The following is a 19,783-nucleotide window of genomic DNA, read 5'->3' on the forward strand; positions in this document are numbered from 1 at the left end:
CTACATTGCTTAAAACAGCTGATGAAAAATAACCAATCTGCCACAGAAGTTAAAACACAAAGGGGATTTTTATTCCTTTTTGGTAAATCCAGAAGCTATTTTGAGTAAAAAAAAACCCCACCTCTGGTTTTTTTTGAAACTACCTTTGAATTTTCTTAATTTATTTTAAATTTAGATGCAGAATTCTAATTCAATTTTTCATTAATAATAATAAAAAAACCTACCAAGGTTGAAAGTCTTTATTGCAAAGGTTAAAAATACTTCTTCCTACCTCCACTTTTGTTCGGTAGAGAATGAGACGCTTCAGACCGCCCACTTTGGCTATGTGGTTGAAAGCTTGAGGTGGTATTTTATCACACGAGGAGAGATTTAATTCCTGAAGATTCGGACACGTTTCAGTAATGACCTCCAAGCAAGTTTCATTGAGAAAATGGCCACAAGACAACTCAAGACGTACTAGTTCAGAGCCACAAACTTTCAAGAACCTGTAAAAAACACATTTTAAGTGAAAAATAAACATAATTTTAGGTGAGAGCCTGAACACTGTCAGAACCTTAAGCACGTAAACCAGGAAATAGTGTCTTTCAACAATGAAAAGGCTATAGACCACAGCTCTACGTCATCTCAGTTAATTAACAGAAAACATGATGAAGTGAAAGTTAATCATAACCACTCTGAAGAAGTTACTTCTGAATCATACCTACAAAAATGCAGAAAAAAACCAAACCAATTAGGTGTTGAGTTAGAAAGCAATATCCAAAAACCAAGGGTAGCCTGAGAGTCAAGGCTGTTTCATCAACATGAACTTGACATTGTACATAACATAGATAATACACAGTGTTTTGAACAAAGGAATATTGGACTACATTTTAAGAAACACAGAAGGCTATATAATGCTGTACATGGCATAAGGAGGCTAATGTTGCTAAAGCAGCCCTAAAAAGCAGTACTGCCTTGAAAACAAATTGCAAAAGAATCACTGGGGGTGAGAACAGTAGAGAGAGGGCTTTTTATTAAACTAACATTAGTCTTGAAAACTCTGTTTTGGTTTAGAAAGTTGGCACATTCTTCCTTCTTGCCATTTACTCTGGAACAATGGACAGAATGTTTGAAATGCTTTTAAGCAGTCCCCAAAGCCAATTTTGACAATAGCCTGCAAGTGTGCACCAGTAATTGCATACTTCTCTTTATCTCGGAAAAATTTGCAAATGTAAAAATGAGCTTAAACAAATACTTTTAAATGGATGAAATATTCAGAAGTATTTTAAGACTTCCAGAAAAATGCCTCATTCCTTTCATTAATAAATCAGTCAAAATGAACACTTTGTAGCTGTTCTAGAACACAGATTCCTAAGGACTATTTCACATGGCTTTCACTGGAATTATAAAAATTCAAAATATTAGAAGACAAAATATCCAAAGTTTAGAAACTTCGACAGTCTCTGCATAAATTGCATCTTCTGTCAGAGATACCGTGTCAGAAATTCAAGCTCTATTATAATTAATCCAAGCTTTCATTAAAAACACATAAGCTTATGTCCCTTTTTATTGCACAGATAACCTTCAAACTGTAAATCAATCACCAGGCTTGTAAGTTTGCTATTTAATAGGAAAAAAACCTACCCCATGCGTCTGCTGTGATTTTGTTATACTTTGTCAATAGTTTCTCCAGCACAAAAAACTAAGGTCCTAACCTATAGGCTGCGATGAGTTCCCCTTGTTCCTTCCTAGAATAATGGAGCTGCTTGTGAGAAAGCATTAATTACTTTTGCATGTAAGTATTCTGATCTGCTCTATCACCATTTCTGTCCTACAAAAACTTTCATGCAGATGAAGCAGCTTTAGGTTCTGGCGCTTTCACCGCCAAGTTAGTAGTACTTCTGGGGTTTAACCGATAAAGTAGAAATGCTAGAGAGGCTTGAGGCTTCTGCGAGCACAAAAACTCCTATTGCTACAACTAAACAGCCTTCCCAAGACTTTGCTCTTGCTGAAACTTAAGATGAAATAGCTGCTGGTCTTAAAAGCAGACCTATGCAGGGAGGCATTCTTCAGTGACACCAACAGTAGCACTGGCCTTGAAGTCGATCTGCCAAGACTGAAGTTTTCCAAGCTTCTTTCCTTATTTTTTCATTGCTCACTCAAGTCATACTCGCCACCCATCATCACCTTTCTTTATTCGTGCACATTACAGTTTGATTATGCTGATCCTATGTAATATGAACGGGAAAGGAGATTCCAGGCTGGCATCTCCATCCCCGGAGGTTTCCAAGAGTCACCTGAAACCTTGACTGACCTGATCTAGCGCTGGGGACACTGGCACTTGAAGCAGGAGCTTGGAGTAGATGACCTTCAGAGGCCCCTAACATCCAACATTTCTATGAGCCTATGCAAACAGAAACAAAGAGGGTCTGAGACATGAAAGGAGAGAGAGAAGCCACAGGGATTCTGCTAAGCATGGCCTTCAAATCTACTCTTCCACTATTTTCGTCCAGCTCTGCAGTCTCTCTTTATAATCTGTTTTAGCTTATAAAATCAGAGTTTATCAAACACCAAGCACTTATTTGCTGTTTTCATATTGGATACAGGGAATTCACCTCGACTGGTAAGCTTTCTTATGTGAGTGTCATAACTGCAATGACAAAACAATTCACAACAATTAACATCAGGCGTTTAAACATTAAACTGCTATTTCAGACTGGCAATAGAGTTCAACATTGCCATGCAGAAACACAGGATGTAAATCCCCTGGAAATCAGAGTAGAGACATATGGATTCATTGCTGATTACCAATTAGCCAATTCCTCTATTTAATGAGTGCTTTAACAACACATTCACACAGCTTCTTTCATCAACAAATTATCAGGTTTGTTTGAATGGTAGTATTTTCCACAAAACCTTGTCAATCACCACTTATTATACATCTAGCTTTTAATTTGCTAACAGATAAATATTTTATGAATTACTCCATTACAATAATGAGTGTTAGGATAACTGCCATATAATTTAACAGGGCTTGGCCGTTACAAATGTTGGTTCAAATAAATGATTTCTCCTTCTAGGACTACTAAAACTTAACATTACCAGGTCAGGGAAACCCTCCTTTAACCTCCTAGACTTGGAAAAGAACTGCAGGCTCACCAGCTTGAGAACTTATTATCCTCATAATGTTTTATTTAAATTCATTACACTTGAAACACACAGCCAGCACAAACACAGCCATAGCAATGAGCACTGCACTACACGGCTTTGCTGCCTTTTTAGAGGAGGTTATTTAGGAGACGTTCAACAGAAAGGCAAGGGGATAAGGGGCATGCAGCAGGGTACAAGAACAAGCTGACAGGCATGAAGAGATGAATAGAAACACGAGAAGGAATTTGAAGAAGTCTGCAACAAGCACAGGGCAGAGAACATGAGGCAGAACTGAAGAGCTCTCTGAGTGATCAAGACACCCCAATCTTTGTTTGGCTAACGTCTTTCTACATGGATCCCCAAAGCCATATGGCAAGGTAGAACATGGGTTCTCATGCTTTCAGAACAAACACGGCATTGCCTTCATGCCTCTGAGACTTAAGAGACACTGGATGCCTGGCTCTGACTTAGTCCATTTGAAAAGAACACCCAAAAAGCCATCCTCTACCCAAGCCAACACTTCATCACGTACCTCTCCTTTAATCACTGTGGGCTGACTGGTTCCTGGTGTTAGCCTTTCCTCCTTTCTGCAGTCATCTATCCCTTCAGTTTTGCTTTTATCGTATTTTATACACAAAATTTCTGAAGTCACCTCCCTTCATGTTTGTTATGAAATATGACTAAATAACCCAGAATAATGTGAATATGTACATGCTAGGCACTGGATTGGGCCTTTCCCTCTAAGTTCATCCTCATTCTAGACTGCAGTATTTCAGGGGTGGTTGTGTTTATTTTGTTTTGATTTTTTTGTTGGGTTTTTTTTGGTGGTTTTGGTTTGGTTTTAATTAAAAAAAGACATCTCACTCTCATCAGTTTCTGACTGTTTTCAAGAACTGCTGCTCATTTTCCCCTTCTTCAGCTTTTGAGAAGTTAGTCCAAGTGAAAACGTTGTGAAACATCAAATAAATCTATTAGCACATCAGACACTATTTGCTCATGCTTATCACTTAGTCTATTAACAACTTCCAATCTTGTAATTAATATCTGTACCATCAGCATATCCCATAACCCAAAGAAGATCCAGCATTAAAATACTAAGGTACCAGAGACAGCACCCTTCATGTTGGAAGTGGCTGCATAAGACCTCCCAAACAAAATAATCACAATACCTTTAGACATATACTGAGCACACCACATCTGCTCCGGTGGTTTCTAATGGAACTGCACTGGATCCAAAGCCTACACTTCACTTCTGGCATAATGATGCCCACTTACTAGATATCCCACTGTTCGAAGTTAATGAAACCTCTACAACAAGGAAGGATCACACTCCAGTTCTTCCTCACCTACTCACGCTTCCTAGACACAAACAGATATCTAATTTTAGATTGTTTTAGTGCAATTGCCCCAGAGGTTTCAATCATGCTCATTTTACCAAATTTATTTTCAATGAAAATTTTGGGTGCTCATTTTGTAGTTATGGACATATAAACCACTGAATTTGTTGTCCAAGAGTGAGGGGGAAAAAACCCCACGAACTTTAATTTCATTTATGATCAACACATGGTTGGAGAGGTTTTTTCTTAACCACCTTCCCTTGTAGGGTTCCCTTACGCTAGCATCCAAACTAGGGATGTTACCTACATTACCTGACAGACAGGACCCATTTTCCTAGCTCTCCTTGCTATCTCCCTCCTAGAACCAGTATTTCATGAAAACAAACATTTCCACTTGCTTCACACAACTTACACACTCGCTCCAGCTACTCAGGTCTCCTGCGTGCCAAAGACAACAGATAATGCCAAAACAACACTTGGATCTTATTCTTCCTCATTTCACTTCCAAGAGCTTGAGGTCTTCCCCTTCTCACTGTAGTTCTACCTATATCATTACTTACAAAAACTTAGCAGAGGATTTAATAAGCCCAGTCTTGCATTTAATCCAATGGCTTGTGGAATTACATTTTAACATACAAGGTCCTGTTCAGATATTTCTATATATTCACAATGATGCTTTTCCTTTCAGGACTACTGCATTACACAACCTGGTACAGACTTGCAGTAAATGTGGAGACTGGTGTGACCGCAGAACGAATGGGTGCATACGGGTGCAGAAGCACAAGAACGAATGGCAACGCGAGGGCTGGTAGAACGGTGTGTGTCGGTGGAAGTCAGATTAGCAGGTCATCAAGATCCCTGAACATATGCACGTGCAGTTTAGGAGAAGGACAGAGGTGGCACAAGATGGAGAGACCACTTGCTGGACAAACTACTTCGGACACAGCTATATGCACGCGCAGTTTAGGAGAAGAAGGACAGAGGTGGCACAAGATGGAGAGACCACTTGCTGGACAAACTACTTCGGACACAGCTCTCAGTCATCGAGTACGCACGCGTGAGACTGAATAAAATAATTTTGTTTTTAAACTGAAGTCACCTTCCCTCCCTCTAAACTATTCTAACTGTTAAAATATCATTTTCTACCCTAGCATGTATTAAACTTCTTGTCAGCAAACCTTAAAACACTGCATGCAAGTAGAGGGAATGTTAAATACATAATCTTGTGCTTTACTCAACAGATTAAAGTAATAACTTCAGTTTGCATGTTTTGATTGAAATAGTTTAATCTCAGTTACAGCAACCCTAGGTTTCAGTAAAACTGTGGAAATTAAAGTAAGAGACAGACATGATTTTTAAACTGAGAATGCCTGTCAAGTCACATATAGAATCACAGAATGGTTTGGGTTGGAAGGGACCTTAAAGACCACCTAGTTCCAACCCCCCTGCCATGGGCAGGGACACCTTCCACTAGACCAGGTTGCTCAAAGCCTCATCCATGCTCATCCATCCACATATTACTCCTATTTTCCATGAGTATTTGATGTATGTTTCAGCAATTTCTCTGACCTTACTGCTGGTCTGATTCATAGCAAAGCCTCACCAAGTTAAACACTGTCAAAATACACCTTTATTGAACAGCAACTAAAGCCTTCAAATTTTAACAACAAAATTGTTAAAGAAGTATTCTTGGACATGCTTGACATGTGAACACTGCATCACTAACCTGAAAGTAAAACACTGTTAATTCATTTTCACAGCATAAAATGTTGGAAGAAAAATCCTAATACCTTAGACATTTAAAGCAGAAGAGTTTAAACATTATCAGTGACACAAAGAAATCTGCATGCAGAACTTGTTTTTTAAACTGCCATTGTCCTCGAGCTGCTTAAACCCCAGAGCATTCAACACCTTCCTATTTAGTATACCTCCAGCCAAGTTGCCTCACTTTTCCTATATAGGTCTTACCCTCCCACACGGCTATTCCCCTGCCATGAAGAAATTCGGCATACCTCTAAGGCCAAGCAAAATGCAGTGCTGCTTATGTCATGCTTGCCGCCCAATCTTTGTTTATTCCCTGTCACTTTGCATTCCAGACACTTGAGACCACTCAGATACTCGTTTAATTTGCCTTTCACTTTTCCGTACACTTTCAGTTCAATCTAACTGATAAACTTTAATTAATTTACATTATAAGCTGAAATGAAAACTTCATGATAGTGATTTTTAGCCCTAAGGAGTAGATGTTATCAATAAGTTAAAATACCTTCAGCTTTGCCTCGGGATGTTCATATGCCTGAAGCATTCTATCTTCTCACGGTAATACAGTATTTGCTTCACTCACATTTCTTAAAATAACTTTTAAAAAATATTCTACTTTAATACATTTTTGCAAGAAAACATGTATTTTCAATTATTTCTTACAAGCATGTCTATATGAACCTTTTAAAGCAACACATATTTACACAAGCTACTTCTTTTAAGACTGTTGTAAGAAACCACAGATAAAAACATTTTTGAAAGATAATAGCCAAAATAAAATTTGAGCAAGAATAGCATTTAAACATGCCCTGACTTGCCGAAATTGTAACCTAAACTGTAGAGTTGTAAGAATGAAACTAACTCTTACCAGTTTTGAATTCAGTGGTGCCAACTGTAACACCAAATGCTGACAACAGTGCAGAAATAAAGAAAAACAAATAAAAAATAGGCCCTATGAAAGAAAATTGCTGTTATGAGGATAAGGTTTTAGCATAAGATGGGTTTGTGTGGTGGAGTTTTGGTATGGGGGGAAGGCATACAGGGATGGCTTCTGTAAGAAGCTGCTAGAAGCTCCCCTGGCTCCAAGCTGGACCCACCTCTGGCCATGGCCGAGCCAGTCAGCTCCTCTGTGAATAACGTATTTAAGAAGGGGAGGACTGTCTCCCATGAGAGGGACCCTACGCTGGAGCAAGGGCAGAGTGTGAGGAGTTCTCCCCCTGAGGAGGACGGTGAGAGAACATGTGATGGACTGACCATAACCCCCATTCCCTTCCTCTCTGTGCTGCTGAGGGGGAAGGATGTAAAGAAAATCAGAAGCAAAACTGAGCCCAAAAAGAAGGGAGGGGTAGGGGAAGGTTTTTTAAGATCTGGTTTTCTCTCTCATTGTCCTACTCCAATTAGATTGGTCAGAAATGGATTCTTCTTCCCCAAGTCGAGTCTGTTTGCCCATGATCACAACTGGTGAGTGATCACTGCTTGTCCTTGTCTCAAGACACATGAGACTTTCCTTATATTTTCTCCAGCCCATCCGACCAGGAGAGGAATGAACAAGTGGCTGTGTGGTGCTTTGCTGCTGTCTAGACCTAATCCACAACACAGCATTTTGCCACTTCTATACTACAGCAATTCATAGTGTTTGTAAAGTAATTTGTAAAATTTCATTTAGGAAACAATGTTTTTTCTCCTTGAAGTAAGGGACTTGACAGCCTTTCATGGTCACTCATGTAGCAACTTATCACAAAATTTATAAACTTCAGGTGTTGGAATAAACAATTTAGGCTCATTTGAACTCAACCTCAAGTTACAAGATGACTTTTTCACCAATTAAATCCAAAACAAAAAATTCAGCTTGGTACTCTATAGGCACACCTCACTGCCTTATTTAAATATTTCCATTGCAGAAAGAAATGGAGAACACCAAGACCAGAAAGGGAGCCAAAGAGAGCTGAATAAAGAAACAACAAACTGACTCAGAAACATTCATGCAGTAGGCAGCAAGAGAAGATTTTACACTAATAAATGTGGTGCATGTCTTCATTATGTACAGAGACAAACAGAAACACCTACGTATTTAATATCTGCAGAGGACAATTACAGTCTGAAAATCTGACTGAGTTTTTAGTATCTGATAGAAGGAGCAATACACTCTCCCCAGCCAACTGAGACCCTCCTCTGCAAGACTCCTGTTCTGAAGAGTAAACTAGAAAGAAAATTTAAGTGTGAAATAGAATTCCTAAGGAAGCCAAAGTACCTCCAATTCTTGGAAAACTTTGGTTTGCATAATATCTCCCAAAAGTCAGGATGGGTGAGAAACATCTACAAGTCCAAAAAGAAAAAAAAATTGTGGGAGTTCATGACTACGTGTCCTGGATGCTGCAATATCCCCATGGTGGTGGTTTCTTAATGACAACCTGGGCAACAAAACTAAAACATTACTGGACAGACCTCCCCTTTGAGGAACAGTGTGTCTTACCAGGAAGGTACTTTTCTGAATAAAGTTACGTTAATGCTTTTGAAAAGCAAGTGTTGTTCTAAGACTCCTGTATTAAAAGACACTTCCACAGTAAATGAGCAGCAAATTTTCCTTTCCGGGAGGAAGGCAAATTTGACAAACCTGCTGACAAAGAATGCCAAAAGGGAAATTTGTGTTTGGAAATTTTACTAGAAAAGGCACTTCTACAGAACAAACAGTCGCAAAATTATTTCTGTATTAGGAAAAAGAAAGCTTTCCGAACCAGACCTATTTACAGTGAAGAATTTTTGATTCAGAAGTAAAAATTCTGAGCAGAAGTCACACCTGAAAATTATTTAACTTACAACTTTGTTTCAAAAGTTTGATTGAACTGTATCTCCCATTCTCAGACTGCACGTATCTCTTCCAAAAAATATTTTCCTAGAAACACATACAACTTCACAATTGTATCAATGTCCAAGAACACTTTTCGCCCTTGTTACAAATAAATATCAACCGTAATAATGAATATAAATTGACCATGTTTATTCACATATCATTAATACTCAAACAATTAATATGTATTATTTTAGGAACGCTGGCTACACATAAGTGCTGCTATTAGGTCATTTATTATTTTAGGAACGCTGACTACACATAAGTGCTGCTATTAGGTCAGCACTGAAGTGAAAAGATAAGTCATTAGCAATAAAGCTATTTTCAACTACCAAAGTCAGAAATGTCAGAACTGTCAAGTTTATAATTCTCTGAGTTTGTGCATTAATTTCTTTCAAGACTACAAAAAAATTCAGTACTGCATATTGAAAAAAAAAGAAAATTAAAGAAGAATTGCCATGATGATGCACATACTTTACGTTTTCAAAAGACAGATTTACCAGCTAAGCATTAGAAAGCAAACACTTCAGGATTTCAGAATTGAATTCTTAATTAAAGCTTGCATATTTATTCTCTGCATAATGTATCTAATATGAAAACCAAATTTAGGAGAAATGTTTGTATCCCATTCAACAACTAGCTGATGTCTATCTCCTTTTTCTATTGACATGCACAAAAGAGCACAGGGCTCTTGGATTATAGTGGAAGGTCAGGAAAAAAAGAAACGACATTCTTGTCTTGACAAAGTATTTCTTCAAATTATTTTACTTCCCTAGGGAAGGTACTGAGGAACCAAAGAAAAGAAAATGTTTGAATACTTGATTTCACCTTTTTATTCAGAAAACAAATGAGAGTTAAGATATTAATTTTTAGATATATTAAACATTTCTGTTTCTTATCAGTCAAGTTCTGCTTTCACCTGCCATTGCTGATTACCTCTTAGTTGAAGCAGCAATTTTTGCTTAAATGAGATGCACTGATAGATGCTGTTTAACTAATGCAAATGAGCAAAGAAGCAAGAAATGATATGTTAAGAAAGCAGAGAACACGGCTGTTATAGGGAGAAGAAACCCTGTGAATTTGCTATTTTAATGACCTAGAGCACAGTCATATTTTCAGCTCAGTAGAAGATACACATGCAAGCCCCCTGTTTCCCAACAGAGCTGATGTTCTAAATCATTTTTATGAAAATATTTGCATTTACATTGCACTCCAGTGATTACTTAGGGCCATACCTTGTAAGCATGCACTGTAATCAGTTTATTACTGCAGCCATTCTAATACAGTCCTACTGATGACTCATCTGTACAGAGAGCAACCTCAAACATTTTCTTCCTGAGACAGATTTTCAACAGCTTGGTTCTAGTTGTGTCTTTTAGAAGCCCAGGAGAAAGCAAATACTGCTCCCCTTGGAAGAAACCTTTCAGTCACAGGCAGTTTGGCACATGCAGATATTGACTTCCACTGCTTGACCCTGTAGCTCATACTGGTTTTAGCTCTTGTTTTTTAATACAGCATAACAATCACACCCTTTACAGTAAATCAAAGGCATTTCTTGTCTTTTAATAAGGTTTAAAATACTTAGTGAAACTACTGCGCAGCAGCTCTGCGAACAGAGCTTGTCAAAATACTTCTGAACATTTAGGACTGACCTGCTAAATCCAGAAACAGAGATGGTTCCCCTGTTTCCAGTCCAAGACAAATTCAGCCACTGGATGAGAGTGCAGCGAGACTGTAGGTATTCCAGAGATGTGTCATTAATCCTTGCCCAGTAAGGTTGTAAACTTAGATGAATGTACTGTAGAGGATCACAGCAATGTTGATATAGTAGCTTACAAGTTTGCGCTAGTCTACACAGGTCTGGTACTGTAAGGTGACTCAAAATCAACTGGATGAGCTATATTAAAAACAGAAAAAAAAAAAGTCACAGATGGTCACATAGCACTTGAAATGTCAAGGGAAAACTGCAAAGGAGTGAGAAAAGATGTTCTAACTTCAAAGAAAAGCAAATCCTTTTACTTAAAAGTAAGTTCTCAAATAAATAATCATTGATTAACTATTAAATAAGACTGCACTGCCTTCTCAATTTGACAATTAAACGAGATATTTGATATTAAACAAGAAAGGAAAAAGCAGATCAGCATACGAAAGTGACAGGAAGCTTTCAAATAAGAAGTTTCTTTACCCATGCTAATTTAAACAGTGATATATATGTAAACACTATGTTTACATATTTCCCTTCACAATGTCTGCACTGTCCTCGATCACAACACTGAATTGGCATCCTCTTCTCTGATTTTAAGATGGTAGCATGTTTGCAGAGTACATGGAAAAACCATACCACGTCCCAGCTTCCTCACACCTTGAACTGATTTCAGATCTATTCTTCCTCTCCTGCTTTAAAAATCAGGGTTTTGTCTTCTACCTTATACTCTCTTCCATTTATGCCAGACTAGGCAACGAGGTAAAAAACTCAGCATATTCTTCTTTTACAAAGTAATCTTATCCTTGCTGTAATACTTTTGAGAGTATTTTTGTTCTTTGCCAAAGTCAAATCTGAAAGGCAAAACCCCTTTTTACCGTTATCAGATTGAATCATCTCAGCATCAGAATAATCACCAGCTCTCCTGACTAGCACCACTTCACGTTTTCTGACACCCAGAAATTTCTGGGTGTCACTTATCTGACACCCAGAAATTAAGAAATACCTTATCTCCTACCATGCTCTGTTTTCCTTTCTAAAGGAAGATCAATACACACAGACACAAATAGTCACTTCAGCAAGCAAAAACCTCCTTTAGCTTAGAAACTAAGAGAAAATGCACTTGAAAAATGAAATCTAAAAATTCATGTTTACTTTACCAGGGCTGTCTTTAACACCTATAAGCACCTGTACTCAAGTTATGTAACTAAAACTGACTAAGTGTTTTCAAGCAGAGTGAGAAACCGTAACTCACTGAAATGAGCCAGTGTAAATTAAGAAAAAAAAACTAAAAAACAACTCACAAATCAGCTTAAACTGAAGAGAGTCCTATGTCCCTTATAAAACACCATCATGTTTCATTTTAATGTTTTTTAAGACAAAACTGCCAAAAATTAGAATAAAATGCTTGACGTAAAATGAAAATCAATCTTTTTGTGAGATCCAAACAGATTGTACTTCCAATGTACCAGTTTATTATGCAGCTAGCTTCCGCCTCCCCTCCTCCACCCTTCGTTTTTGGAAAAGAAGAAATAAGAAAACAATCCAACTTCCTGCAAAATGAAAAAATGTTACTTCCTACTCAGCTCCAGATTTAGTATTTGGATTTCAAACTCGATCTACAACTTCTCAAAAAAATTTAACTCCAAATATACTGCCAAAATACAGTGTTTGCATATACTATTTCCTCTTGAGCTTCATTTCAAGCCTTCCCTCGTCCCTTCTCCTCGCTTCTCCTTCCCTCTAAGAACAGCCCAAGCACTTTGTCCCTGCAGGCGCCTGGTACTCTCAACTCAGCTTGATGCTTACTGTCTGCCCAGACGTTGCAGTGCGACAGCAATGCACATGCACATAAAAGAGCCGCAGTTAATACATTATAATCAACAAACTTGGCTGCCAACTGACATTTAGCTTGTTGGCATTTTGGTATCTGAGAAAGAGCAAAATTACTAGGAGCTAACGGATATAAATCCCAAGTTAATACATTGATTTTTGCTTGGCTCAGAACCATACTTAAGCTTAAAGGTTGCTTAACACAATTTTGTTTGTCATTCTAATAGTAGATAAATACATATATATTTAGGTAATACAATCAATTCACTTTAAATAATTTTCAATATTCTGACTGCTTCAAACTACTTTGCAATCCTTCAGCTATTCCATACTCTGCAAGCCACCTAAATATCTATTTCACTAATGTCTTCTCCCTTGGATTTTTCCCATGCTTTTTTTGTAAGCTTTCTAGAGCAGAGAACTCAAAGGCTGCACAGTTAGCTAAATTTATGTCCACAATTAATGTGGCTTAATAATGTCTAATAAAAATAACACACATTTTGTTACAAATACCTTTTTCCCATTGAACTTCTGAGTAGTAAAGATAACGGTGAATGAAACTATAAATCATGGAATCACAGACTGGTTTGGGTTGGAAGGGACCTTAAAGACCATCTAGTTCCAACCCCCCTGCTATGGGCAGGGACACCTTCCACTAGACCAGGTTGCTCAAAGCCTCATCCAGCCTGGCCTTGAACACTTCCAGGGATGGGGCATCCACAGCTTCTCTGGGCAACCTGTTCCAGTGCTTTACCACCCTCTCCAGGAAGAACTTCTTCCTGATATCCAACCTAAATCTCTCCGCTTCCAATTTAAACCCGAAACCCCTAAACACCTCACCAATGTCCCTTTACACTAAGTGATGACTTCAGCAAGTATTTCGTAACATACAGGATGTTGCAATCTTTCCACACCCGCGATGAAATCTCTTACCACATGAATGCTACTGAATTTATGCTACTTCATAGTATCTAGACTGAAAAAATAGAATGAAGTGTGACTACTATGACATTAAGATATACTTTTTTCCCAGCTTTTGGTTAAACAAAGATAACAGGTTCCAAACCTACAGGCTAATAACCATTAATCACCATTAGTCTGGTGTCTGCCAGAAATTTGCTTTTTATGTATGTGTGTCCTGGCATAAAGTACAATTTGATACCATGAGTATGTGATGTGATGTATTGAGCTACACTGTGTTCGTGGTGATTCCAAGAATGCTGCAGAATTGAGCATCTGCTTTGGAAATTAATTTTGTAACACAGTTTCTCACAAACTGTTTTTGCTCTGCATTTATGAAAAATGATGGTGACCATTATGCTTCCGTCTAAATTGATCAGTAAAAACCAAAAGTTATTGGAAAAGCAATACAAAGGAGTATAAACAGGAAAACAAAATGTAATTTATACAACACTGACAGCCGTTTTAGGTTATGATGGACCACAAGTAAAAAAGTACTTTGTCTCACACTTCCAGGGCAAACATGGCATGTGGCAGCTTTAGAGATAAGAGATCAACACCCACTACAGTGAAAACACCCAAAACCAAGAGGTTTCCAAAACATAATTCTCCACAACAATTCAACAAACAGCAGTATACAAATTCATTGTGTGCTGTCTGAGCACGAGAAAGATCCTGATTCATACTTGATCCGTTTGTGTTTTATCATCATGGTCCCCAACTGCAGCATCTCACATATCTGCATGCTTTGAACTACAAATTCATCCACCCACTGCAAAATTCACTTATATAAACTCAAACAGGATCTCCACCACACTCTTCAGTACATGGGATAAAACTTTACCAACGGCGTAGCTCCTAGTAGGTACATACTTACCCAAAAGTTTCTCCAGCTTTTTAAAGCTCTTGCTGAGTAATAGCAAGCAATAACCATTTGTACCCAATTAAATACCTTCTGGGGCTAGAGCACAATAATGCACAACTGGATTTGGTCAGAAAATAATGCTTAGGTGCTGGTCAAACCTAGGATATCTGCACTTCCTACAAATTTCCTCTTCTAGTTCTTGAAGAGGAAAGAAGATAGAAGTTCTTCTATCAACATGCGTCCCTCCAATATGAAAATACATTGGCCTATGCAAACCACTCATTCAGAAACACGCAAATGAATGACTTACAGTTTCTTCATTCTGCAGCTAAAGCTGACACAGCTTAGACTAATTAATTAGAATTGATACTACAACATGCTCAGGTAAAGGACGAAGGAGAAGCGCACAAAAAGGCGAAGAGGGAAGGCAGGAAGGAGAAGGTGGTGTTCTAGGGCTTCTGACATTCCTCAACATAGTTAAGAAAACACAGCCCCTAGTTCCACGATCCTATAGCTAGCACCAGCAAATGCATACATGTTTGCATGTATGTGCATAGTGCACATGAACACGTGAAAAGTGGATCTTGCAACTGTCCCACAAATCACAACCATTTAAGTCTCTTTTCTTTATTCTACTCACACAACACGCTTTGGCAGAGTGGGCTTTATATCACCAGGCTACAGACTCTGATCCTCTGTGAGAGTTTTAAGCCCCTTCTTGATCTAAAGAACAGAAAAGGATCTTCCTGACAGACTGCACAATCAAATAATCAAGACTCCAGGAGGACTAAAGCTGGAAAGATCTCCACGTGCCACTGCTCAGAGCCCAGACTGTTATAGTAACTGGCACTAACAGTGGCCATTAACCAAAGCGAATCTTGTGCCATATGGTTATTGTTTGTTAAGACAGCTTTTAAGACCCTCAAGAGTTTCTCTTTCCAAAGACAGGCATAAAATCTTACTGATTATCTGAAAGCCTACCAATATTTGTTCTGGAAAGATGTAAGAAGTTTACTGTTGAGAGAAAAAAAGTGTACGACACTTAAAAATGTTCCTGCTTATTACTCCAACTCTTCTATCTCAGTATCATTTAAGGGATGCAGATCTACATTCAAGACCCGTTTTCCTGGAACATAGGTGCCAAATCCACATTTAGCGGTGAAATTCACTTCCCCAGTAGACATGAACAGCTCATAAATCTTGTAGGCAGCTTCAGGGAAAATTGGCTTCAAGGAATGACAAAGATGTAATTTATATCTTTTTATATCAAAACTTATATAAAAAACATTTTTGGGACTGCAGGATGTAGAATTTCTCCTGACTTTCCTCTCTGGAGAACAAAATTTAGTTTCTTGGTACCTGGCACACCTTGGTGAGTCTGAAACTGCACTACAGGTATGCTGTGGCAGGGATTCCTCACCCTTCTCCACGGCAGGCCTTACTCCTTCCACATTACAAGCAGCAGAAGTTAATCAAAGGTAACTGGGAAGAAAGACAAGGACATGAAGCATCTCCTAGAAAATCTTTCCTCAATTTTAATGTAGTTCTGGAGAACAGATGATAGTACAAGTATTTCACAGCTACTAAGGGTTGATTAACACCATCCATGAGCAGGGGAAGAAAATCCTCTCACCTGGTTCGTTCATCCAAGGCTTCACACTTTTCCCTAAGAAGTCTGTGCCCCTGGAGACTCGAACATTTTTCTCTTGTGTTGGCAGGAGCAATCTAGACTTATAATGTTTTTCGAGCTCACACCACAGCAAGCCATTCCATTTGAGGAACAGTCTATGAAAGGATAACCTATGGAAGTTTCAGGAAGACCACAAAGGCACAACAAAGGCTGGAGGAACCGCTGTCTACTTCAAGATTAGCCCAGAAGACCATTCAAACAATTGTATTTTGTGAATTACAGGGGGTGGTATGAAAAAGCCTGAAATGGCTCAAATAAGGAATTGGCCTATGTATGGAGACTTATGACAGTTACGACAATCAACACGAAGGTATAAACGATACAATTTGTCATGTAATGTATCAACCAAAACTGGAAGGCGTCAGCAGTTGCCTTACTTCATCATTACAAGGTTCAAACACTTCCCAGAAAAATCTGACACTTGTCAGTCTCCACGACAGCATACAGAGTACTGTTCCCATATCAGAAGAAATAAAAAACTGACATACTACAAAGTACAACATTTTTGTTGTTCTGATACCCAAGCCTTCCAACTGGACCAAGAAAGTAGAAGACCGGAATTTTTCTGTCACAAAACCAGTCCAGAAATAGTCTTTTGAGGTTTTCTGATAAATATTCCACTCATACTTTCAGTTTCTTTAAATCAAAGCAGAAGAAAAAAAACAAAACAAAACATGCTTGGTATTGATAGACCATATAAATGCATTCATGAAACCAAACATGTTAAAAAATGGATAAAAAAGGAAGCTGGTACACAAACAGGAAAGCAGAAAAGCACAATAAAGTACACGGAGGCAGAAGCTCACAGGAGTAACAGGACTACACAAATACTTCCTAAATTATAATCTTAATATGTATAATCATGTGGAACAGAAAAGAGATTAATCAATCTCTCTGGCATTCTACTATACTACCAATCTATTTATCCAGCCTTTTCAAACAAGACTTCCTACATTTAAACCCAATTTTCTCTACAATTAATTTCTTTGAATGACTAAAACCAACACATTTTCAAACTTTCACACAGTTACACATTTTAAAGTGTTCTGGGATTACCTGCACCTTTGCACATGCAAAGTACTTTCTTTACTTCAGTACTGCCATACAAGCACTGACAGTAAAATATATTAAACACTGTAAGGACTCTGGGAAAAAACAAACACACACCACCACTAGAGCTAACTCAGAATGAAGTTAGCATCCTCATTTATTATTCCACGGCAGCAACAAGCAAAAATTCACAAACTCAAGAAGTGAAGACAACTTGAAAGAGACAACAAATAACACAGGAGAAGGATGGGGAGTTGTTACATTCTCTTCCTGCCTCTCTCCTCTTTACAAGCACATCAAACTTCTGCACATTACTGGGGTACAACCACAGCCTTCATGTGCCAAACTGGGGTACTAAGAGACAAAAGGTGTGAAAAAAACAAAATACTGTTTGTGAGATCACGTATTTCTGAAAGTGCCTCGGCATCGGTGACAGCATCTCTCAGCATCCTCTCCCTTTACTTTCAAGAGCGGGTCTGACTCAAGCCACAAGCACCCTGAGCATTCATTCGATGAGTCGCTGCAGGAACTGAGCACATCTTTTGCCAGATGGCAGTACACTGAAGAGCAGGAACAATCATATCTCTGCCCGAGTCCAGAGGTCTGACCAGCAAGTAAAGTTTCCTCTCTACTATATGCAAAATCAGTTTATTTCAGGAGAGGTGAAGACAATTATTTAATCTCTTAATTCTTACTCTGACTAGGGTATGAGCCTCCACAAATGGCTACATCCCCACTGAGAATTTCCTGGCCTGCACACTATATTCAGCAATTACACTTCACAATCTCGTTATACTGGAAATTACAGGAAAGAAAATATTTATTTACACTGCCTCCGAGCACACTTTCCACTACGCCACTGCCAGGGGAACCGAAAGCAGTAGTTTCTTCACAACTCTCTTCTGTGCCAGTGATACCATAAAAAGTAGCAAACATCAAAACAAGATAGTGTACAGAAGTCCAGCTGTAACGCTTTCTGCCTACATCATGATTCAAAATTTAGCTAGAAGAAGCTTTTTTCATACTAATATGAAAATATTATGGCAGTTTCAAGAACAAAGTTCTGGGGTATTGTAAAAGAGGTAATAGGAAAATTAACTGTTATCCTATTACAAACTATTTCCACTTCCAGACCTCGGATTTAATCTTTTCAGATCTCTTATCTTCAAGCACGAGGACTAAAACCACTGGAAAACTGCCGTAAGTTTCTAAGTTCAAGGGATAGAAATTCAAGGCTAGAATAACTAGTGCAGAAACTACATGCAAATGGACAGATTCCTGATAAATAAAAGTGCAATAACCATGCAAATACCAGCAAATGGCTTGCTAATAATATCCATCCATGGAAGCAGGCAGGCTTACATAATTTAGGCACAGCTATACAATAACTGCAGGAGTTTCACAAAAGAATGTAAGGAACTCTAACTGGAAAAAAACCAACAAACTTAACCAGTGCCCTATAAAGCACCTTTGCACCCTTTATGACCAACACAACTACATTAAATATAAACATCCTTTTTTTACCTCATAAGGCAGTTTATCAAAATATCCGTTAGTCGGCCATTCCCTGAGGGTAACAATGCTGAACTGTTTATTAAGGGTGTCCATTCCACAGCCATACTTTTCGTCATCCTCATCTTCATCAATGTCATTCATATCAATCATTGCAGTCTTAAGTGAAAGCACAGGTCTCTCTTTCACACCGTGTAGTACTACTGCATCCAGTTCAGTGTAGTAGTCCAGAAGAGAGCTGTTCACTTCCAGTCGGATTAAGTTTGTGGGAAAGTTTATCTGCTTGATAAAAGGTGTGAACTGCCGAGCCTGAGGACTATTCACCTTAGTAGGTGCCTCGGACCAAAGGATTTCCCATCTGTGAAAGAAAAATTGCACACGGACACAGTACAGGGATTAAAATCAAAGTTACTAAAGCAATTCCTGAACACAGTAAGAGTGCTTCTCTGCCAGAAGTATTTAACAGGTGAGAAACATGGCCAAAAACACAATGATGTTTTCCCTGGATTTGGTAAATATCCCGAGGATGAATTTAACGGGGCACACTAATTCATGACCTTACCGTATTTCCACTGCATTGCTAAATAACAAAACGAGTGGTATACTCGTAGTTATGCACTCAAGTTAGAGCAGTTACTCCCACACAGGTTGTTCCATCTCACAGGTAAGGCAGTCGTAACAAACGGATTACAGACACCTTCACAATGACGGTGTGTTAGTATGTGGCAACAGTCTTGGCATGTAGCCCAAACACACAGCTGACCTCTCTTACTTCCCACAAAAGGTTTTCCACAAAAGAGTAAAGAAAAAAAAACCCACAGCTCAGACTCCTTAACACCAAACCTGTTCAAATTGAAGCACTGCAAATTATTAGAAAAAATAATCTAAACTTTACTTTGTTTATCTAAGCAAACAAACTATTCCTTTAAAAAGTAATTCACCACCAAATTAGCACAGAAAATAGAATCTTCAAGTTGTTTTTGAAAGGTCCATTGCAAAAATTCATTAGAATTCCCAAACTGCTAAACCAAAAGGTTTCTCTCCTCCTTGGCCCAGCGACAGGAGGTGGTTCAAGGCATGCACAGAGCTTCCATAC

At 38.4% G+C, this 19,783-nt stretch overlaps 1 protein-coding gene across 1 annotated transcript; it reads right to left on the reverse strand.

The window, feature by feature from the left end:
* Window positions 1-271: 271 nt before the first annotated feature.
* Window positions 272-19,045, reverse strand: LOC104513782 (F-box/LRR-repeat protein 4-like; the record flags this gene model as incomplete). Its single annotated transcript, XM_010157248.1, has 3 exons — window positions 272-485; window positions 10,728-10,972; window positions 18,700-19,045. Coding segments are annotated over 3 exons (805 nt in total), but the record flags the coding sequence as incomplete, so codon positions are not given.
* Between the last annotated feature and the right edge of the window lie 738 nt (window positions 19,046-19,783).

Source organism: Eurypyga helias, unplaced genomic scaffold (assembly GCF_000690775.1).
Source record: "Eurypyga helias isolate BGI_N326 unplaced genomic scaffold, ASM69077v1 scaffold11710, whole genome shotgun sequence".
Classification (NCBI taxonomy): domain Eukaryota; kingdom Metazoa; phylum Chordata; class Aves; order Eurypygiformes; family Eurypygidae; genus Eurypyga; species Eurypyga helias.